Raw genomic sequence first — 19,093 nt, forward strand, 5'->3', positions numbered from 1 at the left:
TGCTCCAAAGAGATCTGAGCATCTGTACAAAATAAATATGCAACAAACATGATCAGCTGGCCCCAAGCTCTACTGGGTCCCCATCCAGCAAGACAGTTACCTGTACCTTTGGCCAGTTATCTAGTACAGAGAGATTTTAGCCACTGATTACTCTAGCAATGTTGGTCATCATAAACCATAGTCTGAATGAAGAGCCTGAAAGCTAAACAAGCATTTTCTTAGACTCCTTTAGGGCCACCAGTCATATCCATTTTATCATTTTTATGTATCTGTATATTTGAAGTTTTCACCTTCAAGTAGGTACAGACAGAAACATAAAACTAGTGAGACTGCAGAGGTGCAGACGCTGCTCCCCCTTAGTCCGCTGGGGGTGCTGGATGATTTGCAAATCTGGTATTGGGCTTTGACTTGAGCACACGGTGTTTAGGGGCTTTAGAGTTTACAGACATTTCTTCATTTGGCTTTGTAATTGATAATAGAGAATAATGGACAACAGGCTGAATGAGTGAATGTTTTAACTAAAAAAAAAAAAAAATCAGTCTCAACACAGCTTACCTATTGGTTTGGGGACTAAACAGTCATGATCTGGCTCCACTTGGTAATTTAAACAACTGACTTTAGAGTTGCTGGCAATGGCTTATGGTTGGGGAGAACAAACACTTTCATATCTTACAATCTCTATTGAGGAAAGAAAATAACTCATGACCTAGTTTTGGAAATCGTAGACTGATAGTATAAAAAGACAGAGAAAAAATGTAAGCGCTGTCTCAACCTATAGAATTGACAGCAACTAGAACCACTGAAGGGGCTTTCATAATTCCCAATTTAGAATTGGAACAGAAATAAGAAAGGGCCTCAATTTCTCTATTTGACCACTTTCTGGGTATTCATGTGTGGGCCTGTTTGGATGTGAGACAAAGCCCCATGACTGTGGGTGGAGGATGGCTTTGGGCTCCGAGGTAATCCTTGGAAGGTTCCAGCTTTGGCCTTAATAACATGCTCTAGATCAGCATTTAGGCCATTTCTTGATAAGCAACACTGACAGCTGCCAACAGCAGAGCTCATATGGTATAACTCAGGAGGTGTCAAAAATGGAGGAGCCTCCATGCAACAAGGAGCTGCAGATATTCATTCATCAAGAAATGGTTAGCTCAACTGGGTGTGGTGGCCTGTGTAGTCCCAGCTAATTGGGGGGATGAGAGGCAAGGATCGTTTGAGCCCAGGAGTTCAAGTCCAGGGCAATATAGGTGAGACTCCATCTCTTAAAAATAAAAAAGGAACTGGTCATCTCTAATAACTCATTGCTCTAAGTGGGAGAGAATACTTCTGTGTGGTAGTAAGGTGCATTTGAAAAAAATCAGAAGATGGAGAAGTTTAGGTGTTACGGCTTACTGTTCTACCATCTCAGGAGAATCAATTATTCATGATTTCTATTTCTTGCTGCTTTGAATCAACTTGGAAGATTTAAAGTGTTTGAGATATAAGCAGGTATTGCTTAAAATTCTATGTGAATATTAAAGTTACAGCCTTGGATGGTGGTAAGAAATGCAGGAGCAAGGCTCGGCATTTCCCCTTCATTCTGGAATTACAGAGTAACAGGATGGATTACGAGCACCAGATCTGGTGTAAATTAAAACTGCAACAGATCTTAAAATTTTTTTTTCCCAGTAAATAACCAACCCCTTCAGGCCACTGGAACAATAAATGTCTCTCCCAAATTGCATATTAGGGATGCCTACTCATAGAAACACATTTGGGGATATGCCTAATACTATCCCAGTGCTTTGGCTTCCCGGACAAAGAAACCTGTCTCACCAAAAGAGACATCATATATCTGGTAAAATAAGATCCTTGAAGAAAGAAAAAAGCTGAGCAGGTGCTAAGTAACTGTGGGCACGTGGCATCATGCATTGCAGGAATCAGATGTTCCAAAGTCATCTCCATGTGGCTACCCTGACCAGCAGTATGTTCACTCAGCTCTCTATCTACCTTCCCCTTTTCACTGTCTTCCTCTCCCCCGATCCCACTGTCTTCCATGGCAGCAAATTGACTCCTTAGGGTATATTTCCAGTTCTTAGCACTCAAAACTGCCCAGGATGACAGTTGTCTATTAAAGTGGCTAATGGAGGTGATGGTCACAGCAGGTCATGGTGAGGAGAGAAAGGAAAGTAGTGAGCTGTGAAGTGTATCCGGTGGCATGAGCTTATTCTAGTGGGAGAGTGCCAAGCATCCTTGAATATTTCAGAGGAAATGGACTGGGACAGGAAATCAATATGTGAATACATTGTTATTCTGCGGCAGAATGATTCAATATGTATTCTTCCCAGCAAAGGGATGGGTTGAGGGGGACACCAGGGAGGAAAGCCTATGCCCACGCTCAGGCTTTCCTAGGCACCTAAAGCGAGGCTACCAAAGCTGGAAAACGTGTTCCAGCCTTCTCATTTACCTTCTAGAGGTGAAGATATTGCTTGAAAAGCCTTAAAAGTTCAATTCAAGTTTGTTTCCAGCCTGCCAAAATCTCTCCTTAAACCAAAGGCAGCATTTTTTCCTAGGAGGCCCTTAAGGTGGCCTCAATGTATATTGTGTGAGCTGAGACAGCCTAGGAAATGGTTGAGGAGAGATACTCAGTTTTTTACACATCATTTCTTATAGGTATGGAGTTTGTAGTGAAATCCGGAGGGGCGCCTATGCTCAAATATGAAGTCTTGGCAGGTATTCAGAGAACAGACATACAAAGAGAAAGAAAATCTCTTCATACCTTCATTTCTTCCTCCATTTCTGACATTTTGCGCTCCAAGGCTCGCCTCTCCTGCATAGGAATAATGAGACTGTTAAACATTTATTGAATTCAGAAGGGAGTAAAAATGCTGCCTTTCAGCTGCTGTGTGATCAGCAGATTCATGGTCAAAGGGTTCATCTACTGACGAACCTTACTCAGGAGATTTGAGCACTATCTGATCCTGCCACTTGTGGGATGGAGCTACCTCACTGATAAAAATCACATTATCAAAATCTCCTATCATAAAATTAGTAGATAATGGAGAAGCAACTTGCTAATATGCAAATGGACCAGGACACTCAGTTATTCTGTGCAGGTTGAAGATTTCATAGAATTTCAAATGTCTGCAAGTGACTAGGGCCCCTGCTCTCAATTTTCAAAAAAGCATCATTATCTTCAGTAACATTCTTCCTAAATTCCTAGGAAACTGCTTCTCTCATGATGGGGAGCAGATGGTGAGCTGGGAAGTAGACATTATTGTCTAAGAAACAGCATCTCTCCTCTTGGTTTTTTCCTTCCCCCTGTAGTACTCCTCTCCCACTCCATTTTTCTTTCCCAGCGTCTGACTCTTGGTTTAGCCTGAACCCAATGAGGAGTTTTTGATTAGATGGGATACCAAGGAGGTTTGGTTACAGGCCAAAGGAATAAAATGTAAAACTTAGCTGCTTTCCAAATTAAACAGATAACAACAGGACAGATGGGAACATATTATATCCCTAGGGTCGAATCAAAGCTAGGGTCCATCAATAAATCTAATTGAATCTTCCCAATCCAAGAATGTAAAATCCCAGAATAATATTCTGAGTACAGTTGGAAGTAAGTCAGCAACTGAACCAAAAATCCTCCCCTCAGTCAAAATGAGTGAAAGACTGTGTTGGCTCACGTTTCAAGTTGTAAGATCTAAATCAATGGCAGAGGGTCCCACTGAAAGCTTCCATTTTGTTCAAGGCGATAAAAAGGGTAGAGAGACCTTGCTCTCTCCTCTCTCTCTCTCTCTCTCTCTGTGTGTGTGTGTGTGTGTGTGTGCAATACAGTAAACCAAAAATGTTATGGGTTGTGTGTATATGCAGTTCTGCCCACGGTCAGAACATTGTATGAGGTGACCTTCCAAGGACCCTTCCCCACCTTAAGACTGAATATATGGAAAGTACTGACATCTGAGGAAATCAAAAGGACTAGCAATCAAATTACTGCCCAGAGTCAGACAAAAAGAATTTATCATCAAGCTGGGAATGGAATGTGGCAGAACTCCCTCCTTCTTAAGATGGACTTTTTCCATTGGCATGAACAACAAAGTTAGAGTCAGAAAGAAGAGCTGAAATGGGGGAAAACAGACGTGCACATACCCGTTTCTCCATCTCCAGCACTGATGACCGGTCAGAGGTCTTTTCTTGTTTTTGCTGGTGCAAATGGAAGAAAAACAGTTGTTACTTAAGTTGTCTCAGGGCCAGCAGAACGCCCAGTCTAGTTCAGCTTCACTACTGGACATCTAGAAATAAACAGTAAAGCTTTGGATTTCCCCTATAGCAGGAACCCCCAGCAAACAGGTTCTGATAGATCTCTAAGCCTAACATTATCACCTCTCTGAAGTTTGCAGGATTCCCTCTGAGGAGGAGAAGGCAGTAGTAGTATTCCCTGAAATTACAAAGACATTACTCACAATACACAATCTCTCTCTCTTCCACTAGGTTTTCAATGCTAATTATAGTCTTATATCTCACCATTCTTCTCCCCTCTTCATTCTATGAATAATATCACAGCCCAGAGGAAATTTTTAAAAAAAGGCTTTTCTTTAAAAGGCTGGTAGCTCCTGAGCTTGAATGTCTAAGGCCAATGGCACTTGTCTAAATAATCGCCTTTCCCCTATTCTTTCTGTTTTGGGAATTAATACCATTTTTCTTTTAAAGCAGTGGTTTTCCTATGTGGATGGGCTTGTAGGGGTTCTTAGGAGCCCACTCATGGCATCTGCCTTGCTTTGAACAGAGGCACTCCACTTTCATCTGTCTTAATATTCAGCTTTCAGATAAGGTAATTTTATTTGAATAAAAGATTTAGAATGTTTACTTTAGATCATCTTTGACTTAAATTTTGCAGAGGGGCTGAAAAGACTTAGCCTCATGGCTAAAAACCAGAATAACCTCAGATAATAACCCTTTCTTAAAAAGGGAATGAGAAACCCTTAAGTCCCTTTTGGCTGTAGGGTCACAGAACGCAGCAGAATTTCTAACATTCAGTAGACATTTAACAACTGCTGGGTGATTATTTTTATTTTGCTTAGTGTCATGCAGAGACAACATTTAAATAAATACAGAAATTATGCTGGTCAGCCAGCTGCAGTGGCTCACACCTGTAATCCCAGCACTTTGGGAGGCCGAGGCAGGCAGATCACGAGGTCAGGAGATCGAGACTATCCTGGCCAACATAGTGAAACCCCGCCTCTACTAACAATACAAAAATTAGCTGGGCATGGTGGTGGATGCCTGTAATCTCAGCTACTCTGGAGGCTGAGGCAGGAGAATCGCCTGAACCTGGGAGGTGGAAGTTGCAGGGAGCTGAGATCGCGCCATTGCACTCTAGCCTGGTGACAGAGTGAGACTTTGTCTCAAAAAAAGAGAAAGAAATTATGCTGGTCTTGTAGTAGTTTTTCTTTTTCTTTTTCTTTTAATTAAGGAATGGCCAGAACTAACAGTAAAACTCAGAATTCTGTCTCCTGTTCCGGGCTTTCACCTTCAGTTCAGAAGGGCATGGCCATCTGCCTTTATGCTGCATCTACTATGAAGCAGAAGGGAAAGAAAACAATGCAGAAATAGATTCAACAGCTTGTCCATATTCTCATAAGTCTTTCTTTCCTAAGCCTAAGGAGCTGTAGAAGCTGTGATGATTTCATGATTTTCAAGGTTTATATATACAAATAACTAGTTTTTTGTTTGTTCTGTTTCAAATGTTGACTCCTTTAGAGTATGAGTGGATCGTTTATATAAAAATATTGTGTATGCTCATATGGTAACTGTCTCCATACAAATGTGTGAGGCTGACAAGCCCTCCCTTCACTGTCCTGCCAAACAACTCCATTTTTGGTAAACAGCAGAGACTTAGTTTGCAGCAGCACCATTTCTTCTGAATTTCAATAACTTGTATTTGGCAAAACTAAGTATATTCTGACACACCCAGCAAAGCAGTTGGCCGGAGAGTAAATGCTTTTCTCCAGCAACTGGAAAGGCTGATTTTATTTTCAATGCCCTCTGTGCAAGTCAATGTCAGCAGCTTGTTAGACTGCTCACTGTTATAAGGCACGGGCTGGTGGAAATGCTGAGAACCCCTAAAGGTCAAGACATATGCTGTCAGAAGCTTCTGCTGAGGAAAGTGGGGAGCAGGTGAAACTGCTCTTCCTGTGGTTCCTCACATGACTGCATGACTGCTCCTTAATTTTCTGTGAAACAATCCTAGTAATAACTGATGAGAACTAGCATAAGATCTGTATTTACAAACCACTGCCAATATGTGGCACCATTCAGAATAAAAATTAGTCCCAGATTTCTTCTGAGGGTCTACTGTGAATGAGACATTTTTTTTTTTTGGTCTGGCTTAATAATGCTGGAGTGAGAAGAGACCTTAAGATTTATTCTGTCCACCCACCTGCCTTAGGGCAGGGTTATAACTATGTGTGTATATTTTTTTCTTTTAGATTTAGAAACCTACTTTTCTTATTCCATGAAATCACTTTAAGCCTAGTTATTATCTATCTGTGCTGCAGTAGGTCTCAGGAATTTCCAGTAGAGCCATGTGGGGCTACTATAATCAGGAAGAAGAGGGTGGCTCTTCTAAGCTGACAGGCAGTTCACAGGACAGGCCAACCATTTTGTACCTGGGCAAGCCCTGCTCCAGAAAGTGAGCATCCTGGCTGTCTTGCTGGGGTTCTACGCAGCTCTGTGGGGGTGTCTTGCAAGTGTTGGCACCCTCCTGCTCATCCAATTCCAGAGGGGTCACAATAGGATGATTAGAGGGTACTCAGCCACCCTTGCCCTCCAAACTCCATGTACTTGGTACTGTACAACCCTAGCATTTTAGTCTTTGCTTTTTTATAGCCAGTCATATTGCCAGAATGACTAGCCACCTCTGGTTTTCATTTCAAGCCTTCCTGGTAAAGAATCATTTAACTTCAGCTTTCAAATTCTGAGTCCCCAGGCATTCTAGGAGGGAAATAACTCAATGGGCTTCCTGTTAACTCAGCAATAACCTAAGGCAGTGCTTGCTTTAGCTTTCAGCAGTTTGTTTCACTGGTGATGAGGTTATGACCTCCAGCATCCTCTAAAGCATCATCTAATTAAATCAGACCTGGCAGTGAGAGGATATAGGTTATTAGTCTTTCTGCCACTAATATTCCTTATTTGTAGGCTGAAAAAGAGTAGCGGCTTGGGGAGATAACATGCTACAGAATATTTGCTTTGGGACTTAATCCTATGTTGTGGCACCACCTTTGCCTTTGATTTGTTATATGGCATAAGCAAACCACTTATTTATCTGGGCTTACTTTATTACCTCTCTGCCCTAGGTTTAATAGTGTCTTGCTTGTCTCTCTACCAGTGGTGATGTGTAGATAAACTGAACTGAAACATAATGAACAAGACAAGAGAAACTGTCTAGGACTAGCTTTGTAGTTCTGGTTTATACTTTTCTACTAAGAAAGAAGTAGATGACGATCTATAGTATTAATAATTAGAATTCAGACCATCGGGAATTGTTCACTGAATTATTAATTTTCCATTTTAAGTTAAACATTGACTGAAACCTAAAATCAAATTAGAATCTAAGAAGCTTCCATGTCATTGCCCCTGAGAAGGCCCAATCTTGACTCTGTCTCACTTCCCGACCCTTACAGCCCTAGTCCAATTTGCTTCCTTACATCAACCCTTGGTTCCCATCTTTTTTCTTCTTCTTCCCTCTTACCTGGGCCACCTTCTCAAGCTTGGATTTTATATCTGCTAGCTCTAGCTGGGCCTCCTGAAGTTTTGTTTTCAGTTTTTGATTTTCAGTCAGGGCACTCTCATAGAGCTAGAGGAGGGCAAAAAAGAGGATCAGAGCTCACATTAGAATTCACACCATTTTGTCACTTGAGAACGCCCAGGGCTCTGCGCCCCAAGCCACCACTGTATGGTAGATAGAGAAGATGAAGGAAGTGTAGGGAGCAGAGCACATGCAGCCAACTGGTCTGTTGCTTTTTCAAAGTGATGAACACAAAGAGAATGATGGTGCTCCAACTTCGATAATGTTAATCTCCGGGGAAAAAACAGTCATTCCATTTTATCCTATGGGACATTTTCACTGCTCAAAAAAACAATGAAAAAGAGAATTATTTTTTTGGAACCAGCTTAGCGTGTATATTGATTTTAGTCAAGTTCTGCTTCACAAAACATTAACAGAACAGGAACTCTTTATTCCCTTTTGAGACAGGGTCTCACTCTGTCACCTAGGCTGGAAGGCAGTGGCATGACACCTCACTGTAGCCTTGATGTCCCAGGCTCAAGCAATCCTCCTACCTTAACCTCCTGAGTAGCTGGGACTACAGGCATGAGCCACCATGCCCAGCTAATTTTTCAATATTTTGTAGAGATGGGGGTCCTACTATGTTGCCCAGGCTGGTCTTGAACTCCTGGGCTCAAGTGATCATCCCACCTCACCCTCCCAACATGCTGTGATTACAGGTATGAGCCACCATGCCTGTCCTAAACTTTTCTTAACAAAAATATTTTTTCCTGGTATCTCAAACACCTGAAAGGGAAAGTTTTGAAGTCTACTCTTAGAGCTAGGTACTACTCTATAAGAACAAAGGAAATAAACTGTAAAGTGATGATCATTTTCTTTTTTCTTTTTTTAACTAACACAAAGTAGTATTTAGTTGATATTCACAGGACCTTATTAGAAGCACATGTTTGTTAAAAATAACAGTCTACCACGTGATTCTCAGGGACTCAGAAAGACAGCATTAGGTTTTTAAAATTCCTTTTATATTCTTAATTTCTTACACTTCCAAATATCTGATTCTAACTATGTATTTACTGCACTAAAAACAATATATAGCTGGGCATGGTGGCTCATGTCTGTAATCCTGGCACTTTGGGAGGCTGAGGTGGGAGGACTGCTTGTTGCCAGGAATTCAAGGCCAGCCTGGGCAACACAGTGAGACCCAATCTCCACAGAAAAATAAAAAATTTAGCCATGTGTGGTGGTGCATGGCTGTAGTTCTAGCTACTCAGCAGGCTGTGGCAGGAGGATCCCATAAACCCAGGAGTTCGAGAGTGCAGTTAGTTATGATTGCACCACTGCACACGGCCTGGGTAACAGGGTGAGACCCTGTCTCAAAAACAAACAAACAAACAAAACACACCTCAATATATGAAGGGGTCCTTAGCTTTTTGGAGAGGAGAAGTAAACCCAGAAAACTGCAAGGAATTATTATTACTTTTCTTCTGATTATTCAAAACTACAGTAATTTTTCTGGGTGCAGTGGGAAATGGCTGAGAGGTTTATATGTCACCCAAGAACTGGAAAATTGAATAAAGAGCCTACTTTTTTATAATCTCTGTTGCTGTCTTCTTCTACACGGCTGGTCAGGGTGGCTAGACGGGCCTCCCGGGCCTCCCGACGGGCTCTTGCTGAAGCCCGGTCACCATAAGAATCACTGGTTGTAGGATTACTACCTCCTGATTCCAACCTGTGGGAGATAATATTAAAGGTAAAAATTGGTTTTGAGAACAAAGTGGTGGCGGGCGGGGGAAGGTAATGCTCAAGGGGAGTTTGAGCCTTTGCTAAGTATTTCAGAGCCCTGGCCAGAAACAACTCATAACATTCTTTCCTTCAATCCTCTGCCAGCATTCCCAGACCTCAGGGCTAAACTGCACAAGCTTGGAGAGGGAGGCCGACCATCATTTGCCAAGAATGAAGCTTATCAAAAAACTAGTGGTTTGGACCTATGTGCTGACTTAAATCTTAAGAGCTTTTCAAATTAGTTTAGGATTGAACAGCTTCCCTCAAAAGTGTGCTTTTAAAAGTAAAGGTTTCTTGAATTTCAGTGGCTCTTGGAAAAATGATTACAATGAAATGTCAATGAATCAGAAACATACGGACTTAGAGATCTGAGTTGGAGGTTGAATAGGAAAGAAACAGCCGCTAAGGGCATGGTACATACATCTTTTAGGTGCTCTACAGGTTTTCTGGAATCCCAAACATTTTAGGGATGCTAACACAGTGCCCAATGAGCTAGTTTTCTACCACTTTATCTATACTCCACATCAAGACTGCTGTGCCTGTGATTAGATTTTCTATGTATTTTAGCAACTGAGCTCTTAGAGTTGATAGCAGTTTTATTTCCAGTATTGGTAAGTTCATTAAGAGAAGGATCTCTCAGTTGATTACCTGTTTAAGTATATAACTATCACCCTAATCCTTAACACTGGTTTATATTTTTCTCAGACTTTGCTCTTTACAAATTAAAAGGCAGCACTTATGAAACTGAAATCAGCCCTGCAGAGTGCTACATCCTAAACTGGGATGGTCTGAAGAGTTGCAAATGTGAAACTTGCATCTGATTTGTCTGTCCTGTGGTAGCTACGAAGATTAAGTAAGTACTAGAAGAGGTAGAAGAGCAATAGGGAAGACAGAGACGGTAGAGGCAAAGTAATTACCTCCTAATGACAATAGTGGCCACTTTTCATTTACAGAGATGCTAAGTCCCACATTCTTCAAAACATTTTTTCTTTTTTTTGTTAATAGAAATCTCTTTATTGAGTTTCCTGATATAAAAGCCACATATGCTTGTAGAAAAAGTTAATACTGAAGCATGTAAAGTAGTAAGTGAAAGGGTCACCCCATAATCCTACCTAAGAAATAACCCCTTTTGGCCAGGCATGGTAGCAAGCTGAAGCTCCTGCCTCAGCTTCCCCAGTAGCTGGGATTACAGGCGCATGCCACCCTGCCTGGTTAATTTTTGTATTATTTAGTAGAGATGGGGTTTCACCATATTGGCCAGACTGTTCTCGACCTTCTGACTTCATGATCCTCCCACCTTAGCCTCCCAAAGTGCTGGGATTACAGGCGTTGAGCCACTGTGCCTAGCTAATATTTTAAAATCATTATGAATGATCACTATCCTTGGTTACTTATATTTGTTTGTTTGTTTGTTTCTGAACTGCCAATTCATAGCCTTTGCTCGGTAGGGTAATCATCTTTTTCTTCTTATAGTGGGGAAGCCTCCTATATAGTAGGGCTTTTAAAACTAATATAGGCTGCAAATATTTTTTTCTCACTTCACTTTTTGTCTCTGTTTATGGTGTCTTTTACTTAGAAATTTTAAATTTTAGATAATTAAATTTGATGATTTTTATCTTTATGGTATTGTTAGAGGCATATGAACCAGAGCAACTCCATCTTGAATAGGGATTGGGTAAAATGAGGTTGAGACCTATTGGGCTGCATTCCCAGACGGTTAAGGCATTCTAAGTCAGAGGATGAGAGAGGAGGTTGACATAAGATAGAGGTCATAAAGACCTTGCTAACAAAGCCAGTTGCAGGGTTGCAGTAAAAAGGCCGGCTAAAACCCACCAAAAGCAAGATGGCGACAAGGGTGACCTCTGGTTGTCCTGACTGCTACACTCCCACCAGTGCCATGACAGTTTACAAATGCCATGGCAATATCAGGAAGTTACCCTGTAGGGTCTAAAAAGGGGAGGCATGAATAATCCATCCCTCGTTTAGCCATAAAATGGGCAACCAGTAGCCCTTGAGGCTGCTCTGTCTATGGAGTAGCCATTCTTTATTCTTTTACTTTCCTAATAAACTTGCTTTCACTTTACGGATTCTCCCTGATTTTTTTCTTGAATGAGATTCAAGAACTCTCTCTTCGGGTCTGAATTGGGACCCATTTCCAGTAATGGTATTACACTTAAAAAGGCTTTTCCTATATAAAGATTATAAAATATTCTCTTCTGCTAACTTTTATGATAAAACACTTTTCTCTTACAAATTGTAATCCATCTGAAATCCATTTGTTTGTTTTTTGGTATGGCTGAAGGGAAGGATATATTTGGTCAAACAGATAGTCAACTGTCCTAATGATCACTTACTGAATAATTATTTCCTCATTGAGATGAAGTCACCTTATACATGTGGTTTTTTTGAGGGCTATGGATTGTATTCCACAGGACTCTTTGTTTATTCTTGAACTAGTGCTTCACTGTTTTAATCAATAATTTCATAGCATACTTTGAAGTCTGTGAGGAAAAGTTTCCTTTCACAAATCACCATTACAAATACAAGAGAGTTCACAAAAGATTAACTACAGTAAAGTAACACTCTCCAACAATTTTGCAAAACTAAGTAATTTTCTGCTAGGTTAGAAGTAAATGATTTGTCTTCAGCTGCTGCCTGGTGAGAGGACAAGCAGAGGAAAAAACGTATGTAAAATTTAGACAATATTAATAAGGCAGAACCGGCTCAAGACCAAAGTATAAGGAAACTCATTTGCCCTATGCTCCCATAACCATATCTTCCCCCAATTTCTTAATTTACCCATCAGAGGAACAGTAGAAAAAGAAAGATTCCAACTTTTGGCTCTGTAGTCTATTATTTTTTATTTAGATTCTTCTTTCAGAAGATCAGTTTTGTAAACTTAGATACTAGGTGAAAAACTGCAAAGGGTCATTCCCCAACTTTTGATATCTTTTCTTAATTTTCAGCAATTGCAAAAGAGGTCTTTAGTTCCTTCATTCAACAAACTACTAATGAGCACCATCTAGGCACAAGGTATTTTGTTGGATCCACTATTAAATAACAGTATCTAAGCTCAATCTGAACCACCAAATCAGGTTAATTGCTCTTCCTTGTGCTCAGAATACCTGTCGTACCTTTAATGGGCACTGATTAAGTTCTATTGAAATGATCTGTCTCTCTAGTGGCTCATTAGCTAATTGAAGGTTAAGGATACTGTCTTATTCACGTTGTTTCCCTAATACCTAGCATGGTGCCTGGTACACTGGTGCTTTAAAAAAATTAATCTAGTGGAAGTATACAGGGTGAATTGAAAAGAGGAGAATCTGGAGGTAGGAAGGTAAATTATTGGGATGGCTGTGGAAATGAAAAGGAAGGAAAGGATGTGAGAAACATTACTGAATGATTACATACAGCTAGGTTTAATTAGACATGCATTCACTCACAAGCATTAAGCATGCATATAAAACAGGCTGAGTTCTTACCTAGAAAGTCTTTCATGCTAGAGAAAGGAGACAAAAACAAAAACAAAAAAAGAAAAAAGAAAAGAAACAGCATTAGCAAGAGACTGATTTGTATTATTTCCATCTATAAATGCACTTTTCAAATCAGATGGCTGAACTTCACAGCTGGAAATGGGGGTGCCATTTAAGAAAAGCAATCAAATTGACTACACAAAAGGTGACAGCCCTAGTTCACACTTCTTTGTATGCCATGACTTACTAGATTTGAGGCATTAGGGCTAGCACTGTTATAAACTGGAAGTTAGCAAAATGTAAAATGATTAAAAATTTCTCCCCTCCCCTCCTGCTCCCAACTAACTAGCCAGGCTTGTGTTCTAGGAGGGACTCACTGACTTTCTATGTGACATTTGGCCTCTCTGGATCTCAAAATTCATTCTATTAATTTCCTTCAGTTCACAAACTCCCAACCTTGCCCTGAGTGAATACTGCAACTACAAATATTAAAACTCAAGAGACTTCCTCAGTTTCTCCCAGGTTGCTAGTGAAAGTAGAAGAGTAAGGGAGAGGGGAGAAAGTCCCATCCTAGTCCCTAGGATGCTGGTAAAAAGAAAGTACTCTGAGGTCTCAAAAGAAAGGAGTTTTACAGATACAGCCGGTAAGCTTGGTCACTGTAAAACAAATCAAACTTACAAAAAGTGCTTATGTCTGTGTTTGATATTTATTTTTACTGTAGATGAACTTTACCCTCCTATCCCTTCATTCCTTTTTTTTTTTTTTAAGAACTCTGGCAAATAAAAATTCAATTGATTTAAATCCATTTAATTATTTTTTTTTTGAATTGTTAAAATCTTCAAGACAGACAAGAGGAGGAAGAGAAACAAAGGTCCAGTAATCTACAAAATGGATAATGAATCCTTGAACTTTTGAGGAGTTGCTTAATGACACTTCTTTGCATTAAACAGTCCCTGGAAGCCACTGGTTTGTCAAATAACACAGCAGGACAACCCAATACACCACACCCTACAGCTGTCCAGGAGAAGTATACAGTGACAGCACATCTGACTAAAAAGGACTGAATAGAGTCACCTTGATACAAGATGGCATTTCTTAATGCAATCTCTCTTTAAATTAGGGGTTGTACTCATCAGAATAATCTTGCACACTTTTGCAAAAGCCTCAATATTGGAGATTCTGTTTCAGTAGGTCTAGAATGCAGCCTTCCTATATGTATTTTTAAAAAGTACCCCAGTGATTCTGGTGTACAGCCCTGGATAAATACCACTGTACTAAATGAAAGGTTTTTTTGTTTTGTTTTGTTTTTTAACATGGAGACATGCCTCTCTTTGAGGTTGGAGAATCATAGTATATTCTCATACATTGAGTTGAGAATACTGAAAGTTGGAAATCTAAACTTCAGGACAATTCCAGGCATATTTGAGGTTGGAGAATCATGGTATATTCTCATACATTGAGTTGAGAATACTGAAAGTTGGAAATCTAAAATTCAGGACAATTCCAGGCATTTTTCCTGTCCCACATTTATATACCTAATCTCCAGTGGCACTCATATGTATGCCCCACACTATCAAAGCCTACTTTCTCAACTTTACCTAAAGTTGTTTTTTTTGAAGCCTTTTTTCAAAAAAGAAACTAAATTTTAATCACCTCTCAAGAACTAACATATATATTGGGCTGGGTGCAGTGGCTCACGCCTGTAATTCCAGGACTTTGGTAGGCTGAGGCAGGAGGATCACTTGAGCCCAGGAATTCAAGACCAGTCTGGGCAACATGGTGAGACCCCATTTCTACAAAATAATTTTTAAAAAGTTAGCTGGGCATGATGGTGTGCACCTGTGATCCCTGCTACATTGAAAGCTGAGGCAGGAGGATCACTTGTGCACAAGAGGTTGAGGTTGCAATGAGCCGTGTTCATGCCACTGCACTCCAGTCTGGATGACAGAGTGAGTCCTTGTCTCAAAAAAAAAAAAAAAAAAAAAAAAAAGCATGCAAGTGAAGTTGGGATCCTGGGCTATGGGCTAAGTCACTCATCAGCTTTGTGAGAAGACCCAGCATCTAGGTGAATTAAAATTCATAGTCCAGGAAAACTAGTTATTGTGACATGTCAAATACTTGTTAATAATTGAGACTGAACTCCACACCAGCAAATGCAAAGCATCTATTTTATTTAAGACCCCATTCTGTGCAGAGCCCTGTAGAGGAGGCCCTGAGGAAGAAGTAGAACAAGTTTCACCACAGAACCAGGAGAGCACTGTGAACATAATTGACAAGTTTGCCTGAAGCAATGTAGGAAACAACATGAGAATATGTGCTATGGAGATAACAGTGGTAACCCATTGGCTCCAACTAAGAAAACCTAAAAGATATGAGTTTTGGGATGATCATAGTAGAGAAACACATACAAACTCACATTTTTTTTTTCCTGGTAACAAAGACCCAGAAGAGATACATACATTTAAAAATAAGCCAAAAACATATTGTTATGGAGGGAAAGTTTCCCTAAAATTCCATCTTATTCCTATATTTTTAGTACCTACAGGGCCAGAGCACAATAGGTGTTCAATAAACACTCACTGAACTGAATTGTTAATGCTTCTGAGAAGTGACCTGAGTTCAAATTTCTGCTCTGACATCTAGCAATGCGACCTTGGCAAGTTACCACTTACTGTAACAGTAAGAATTAACTATGATAACTACAAGGAAGTGGACTCTTAAAATGTCAGCTTCCCCCCACCATTCCTCTGCTTTCATTTTTTAATGTAAGAATATTAAGAATATATTAGGCCAGGTGCAGTGGCTCACGCCTGTAATACCAGCACTTTGGGAGGCTGAGGTGGGCCGCTCACTTGAGGTCAGTAGTCCGAGACTAGCCTGGCCAACATGGCAAAACCTGCCTCTACTAAAAATACAAAAAATTAGCTGGGTATGGTAGCACATGCCTATAGACCCAGCTACTTGAGAGGTTTAGACATGAGAATTGCTTCAGCCCAGGAGGTGGAGGTTGCAGTGAGTAGAGATAGTGCCACTGCACTCCAGCCTGGGAGACACAGTGAGACTCTGTCTCAAAAAAAAAAAAAAAGAATATATTGGCTATTGATGCTGGTTAGAGTAACAAGGTATGAGGTAACAAAGCTTCAAACCTTTGTTTAAGGGAACTGGGTCCACATGCAACCAAATAAAACAATAATTTAGAAGGCCATTTAGTTTCTCTCAGTGCTTCTGGGTAGAATGGCCTTCAAACTATACCCTTCATATGGGAGTAGAATTCTTGACACTCTCCAAAGATGGACTTTCCACACCCTCTTAGCTATGGAAAAATGACCCATTTACAATCAAACTGGTCCCTTGGGTTTTCTTTTTCTTCCTCCTATTGAACTGTGATCCCATGTCTGCATGGTGTGCACAGACTGAAGCCTAACTTTCTGACAATTAAATCATGCTTATTTGCTGACTTTTCCTTGAAATGTGAAACCTAACTTGAATTTTTTTTAAATTTCTTTTTTGTAAATATATTTGTTGGGTAATATTTTACTGTATCTTTAGCTTTAAATTCTTCTGTGTAGACTGGTAACTACCTCTATGATGAAGAAATGAGTGTTTTTTTGTTTTTTCCATTAAAACAGGAAAATTAGGATTTTGTCAAGCATCAATCTTAGCTATTATCTATACATCAAATGCTAATAATTTCCATTGCTTTATTTTTTAAATGACATGTAATTAATTCTTTTCATTTAGAATGTTCTGGAAGCACAATTAAGCCAAGAAAGTTCTCAGACAGACATGTGACTGTATAGTATGGCTGTGTATACTGCATGAACTTCACTGAGGAGGCTGACATAAAATACAAACACTTAAAAATTAAAAAAACAGAAAAAATAGGTTAGCACTATCAAGCAGCAATCAGAAAAAGCCCGCAGGGTTCCTGCATATGAAAAGGCAGATCCCAGAGGGTTTTCAAGAGACCTGAATTAATTTTTCCACCAAAGAGAGCTCATGGAAGAAGGCGATGAAAATGGTGCTCACACTTGTGATTGCCACATCAGTTTTTGTCCATACTTACTGTAGGAGTAAGGAGGTATTCCCTACAGCCACCTAGGAAGTTGATGACTGACACTCTTACATCTACTTGCTAGGAGTAACTAAAAGCAAACATCAGAGTCTGTTGCTTATTAGCTTTTAAAGGCTTGTTAAGATTCCTTGTTAAAAATTTCTTTTTGGGTAACCTTTTATAAGATGCATAGGTGATGAGTGATCCAGCAGACAAGGCAGTAGACAATTTACCTAGATCCAGATATTAGAGAAAACAGAGTTTGCAAGTTAATCCTCGATCTTTCCTCACTACCTCTAACATTTCCTCCAGCTTTTACTTGATTTTTGGAGCTACATAGAATCCTTGTTGTTACTGTTGTTGTTTTTAAATATTATTGTCTTCAGGGTCTAGCCTTAGCAATGTCCTGGGAAAGTCAACCCTACCAATTATAGGAGAGCATATAAATCTCCTAAAACCTCAGAGATTAGTGAGATTTGGATGCAGTAGAGGTAACACAGTTACCTTGATACAAACAATATTATTAAGGAAGAAAACTGAACTTCTAAGGGTGAATTATTCTCACTGTAATAGAAATGGTTTCCTTTCAGGTTTCTAGCCTAAAAAGAGTAAGGCAAGATAGCTTAAAAGTATATAGGGTTTAATGTTTAATTCCCCCAATTCTGATAAAATGGCTTAGGTTTATAGATCACACTTCCTTACTAATTTTCACTGGTGGAATACCTCTAGAAACTATTGTTTTGCTTGGCTTCTTGATACCCTGAATAATCTGGGGTTTGATGAAAAATACTAGTTGGATTTAGGGAAAGAGAAGTTGGAGTTTCTTGGGTAAAGAGGCAGAGTGGCTGGATTTATGCAGAAGATTTAACTTTAATTTTTCTTCTTCATCCTGCTGTCATTCAAACTAAGCACAGATCAAATCAACTGTTAGGCTGACATGACTGCCAACCCTGCAGGGAGACTACTGAGTAAATCTAGGGAGCAGGAGGTAAGACAAAGTGAGAGTTTTGCCTAAGTGATCTCAGGGGAATAGTGAGCCAGGAAGTGACATCAGAAGAGGCAAGCAGAACATAGGGTAGGGAAAGAACACTGAAGCTTCTCCCAGAGAAGAGGTCAGCCAAGTGGGCAGCAACTAACGGGAAGTCCTAGAACACAGGGCTTAGGGACTCCAGCCAAATCGATGATCCTTCAGAGGCTAGGAATGTGGAATGTCTACGCTCTGGGAATGGTCCCATCCTTCCATCGTCTCACCTCTGTACACTCCCTCTCTCTCAAAAACAAGTTATTCTACTCTGTAAGTAGAGTCTGAATAGCTTATCTGCACATGATGATATCATATATTTTAGAAAAGGCACGAATCTTTTATCCGATTGATACGTTAATTTACAAATTTATTATGTTGTATGCTCCAATCTGGAAGTCTTAGAACTTCTATAAATGTTTTTGTTAAAGATTGTTTTGCTCTACCTTCTATTGAAGACAAATGATGGCAACTAAAATGAGACTCTCTGGTGTGTCTGAACTAGATAGAAACTGTTCAAAGAAGGAATTACTTTCACAGCTTTTATGTCCCAACTGGGGGCAATAGATAATGTGCATGAGACTCTGGAGGAGAAGAGTCTAAAAGCTGCTCAGAAACCAGTATGAACACAGAGAGTAGAGGTAAAAAGAATGATTAGCTAGATAGACCACAGTTTAAAAAATGTCCCAAAACTAAGAAGCAGGCTTCTTCCTTTCATACCTCTTGAAATTCTCCCATAATAATCTCATTGCTTGGGCCTGTTTCTAATAAAAGAACAGCATGAAGATCACCATTAATTCAGATGGCAATCCTAGAAAGGGACAGAAACCGGACTGGTTTTGATTTGTGAAATGTGTAGTCCCTCAAAACACCAGAGACTGGCTTAGAAAAATCCCTACAAAAGCTTTAACTTGAAAGTTATAAGGAGTTCAGGAAGGCACATAATTAAAACCAAACTCCTTCTACCAAGTTTAAAATAAAATTGTGGCTCAGGAAAGCTG

The 19,093-nt window shown here is 39.9% G+C and overlaps 1 protein-coding gene across 11 annotated transcripts in view; it reads right to left on the reverse strand.

Annotated features, from left to right (window-relative positions):
• Positions 1-19,093, reverse strand: part of PPP1R12B (protein phosphatase 1 regulatory subunit 12B) — a 256,766-nt gene that overhangs the window by 16,716 nt on the left and 220,957 nt on the right. For all 11 annotated transcript variants that reach the window (XM_074385025.1, XM_074385023.1, XM_010348882.3 and 8 more), the window contains 5 exons: positions 13,027-13,043; positions 9,347-9,491; positions 7,727-7,831; positions 4,126-4,179; positions 2,759-2,809 (listed from right to left, as the gene is read on the reverse strand). In XM_074385025.1, coding sequence (XP_074241126.1) covers positions 2,759-2,809; positions 4,126-4,179; positions 7,727-7,831; positions 9,347-9,491; positions 13,027-13,043 — 372 coding nt within the window. The remainder of the gene's footprint in view (positions 1-2,758; positions 2,810-4,125; positions 4,180-7,726; positions 7,832-9,346; positions 9,492-13,026; positions 13,044-19,093) is intronic.

The sequence above is a fragment of the Saimiri boliviensis genome, chromosome 14, assembly GCF_048565385.1.
Source record: "Saimiri boliviensis isolate mSaiBol1 chromosome 14, mSaiBol1.pri, whole genome shotgun sequence".
NCBI classification, from domain to species: domain Eukaryota; kingdom Metazoa; phylum Chordata; class Mammalia; order Primates; family Cebidae; genus Saimiri; species Saimiri boliviensis.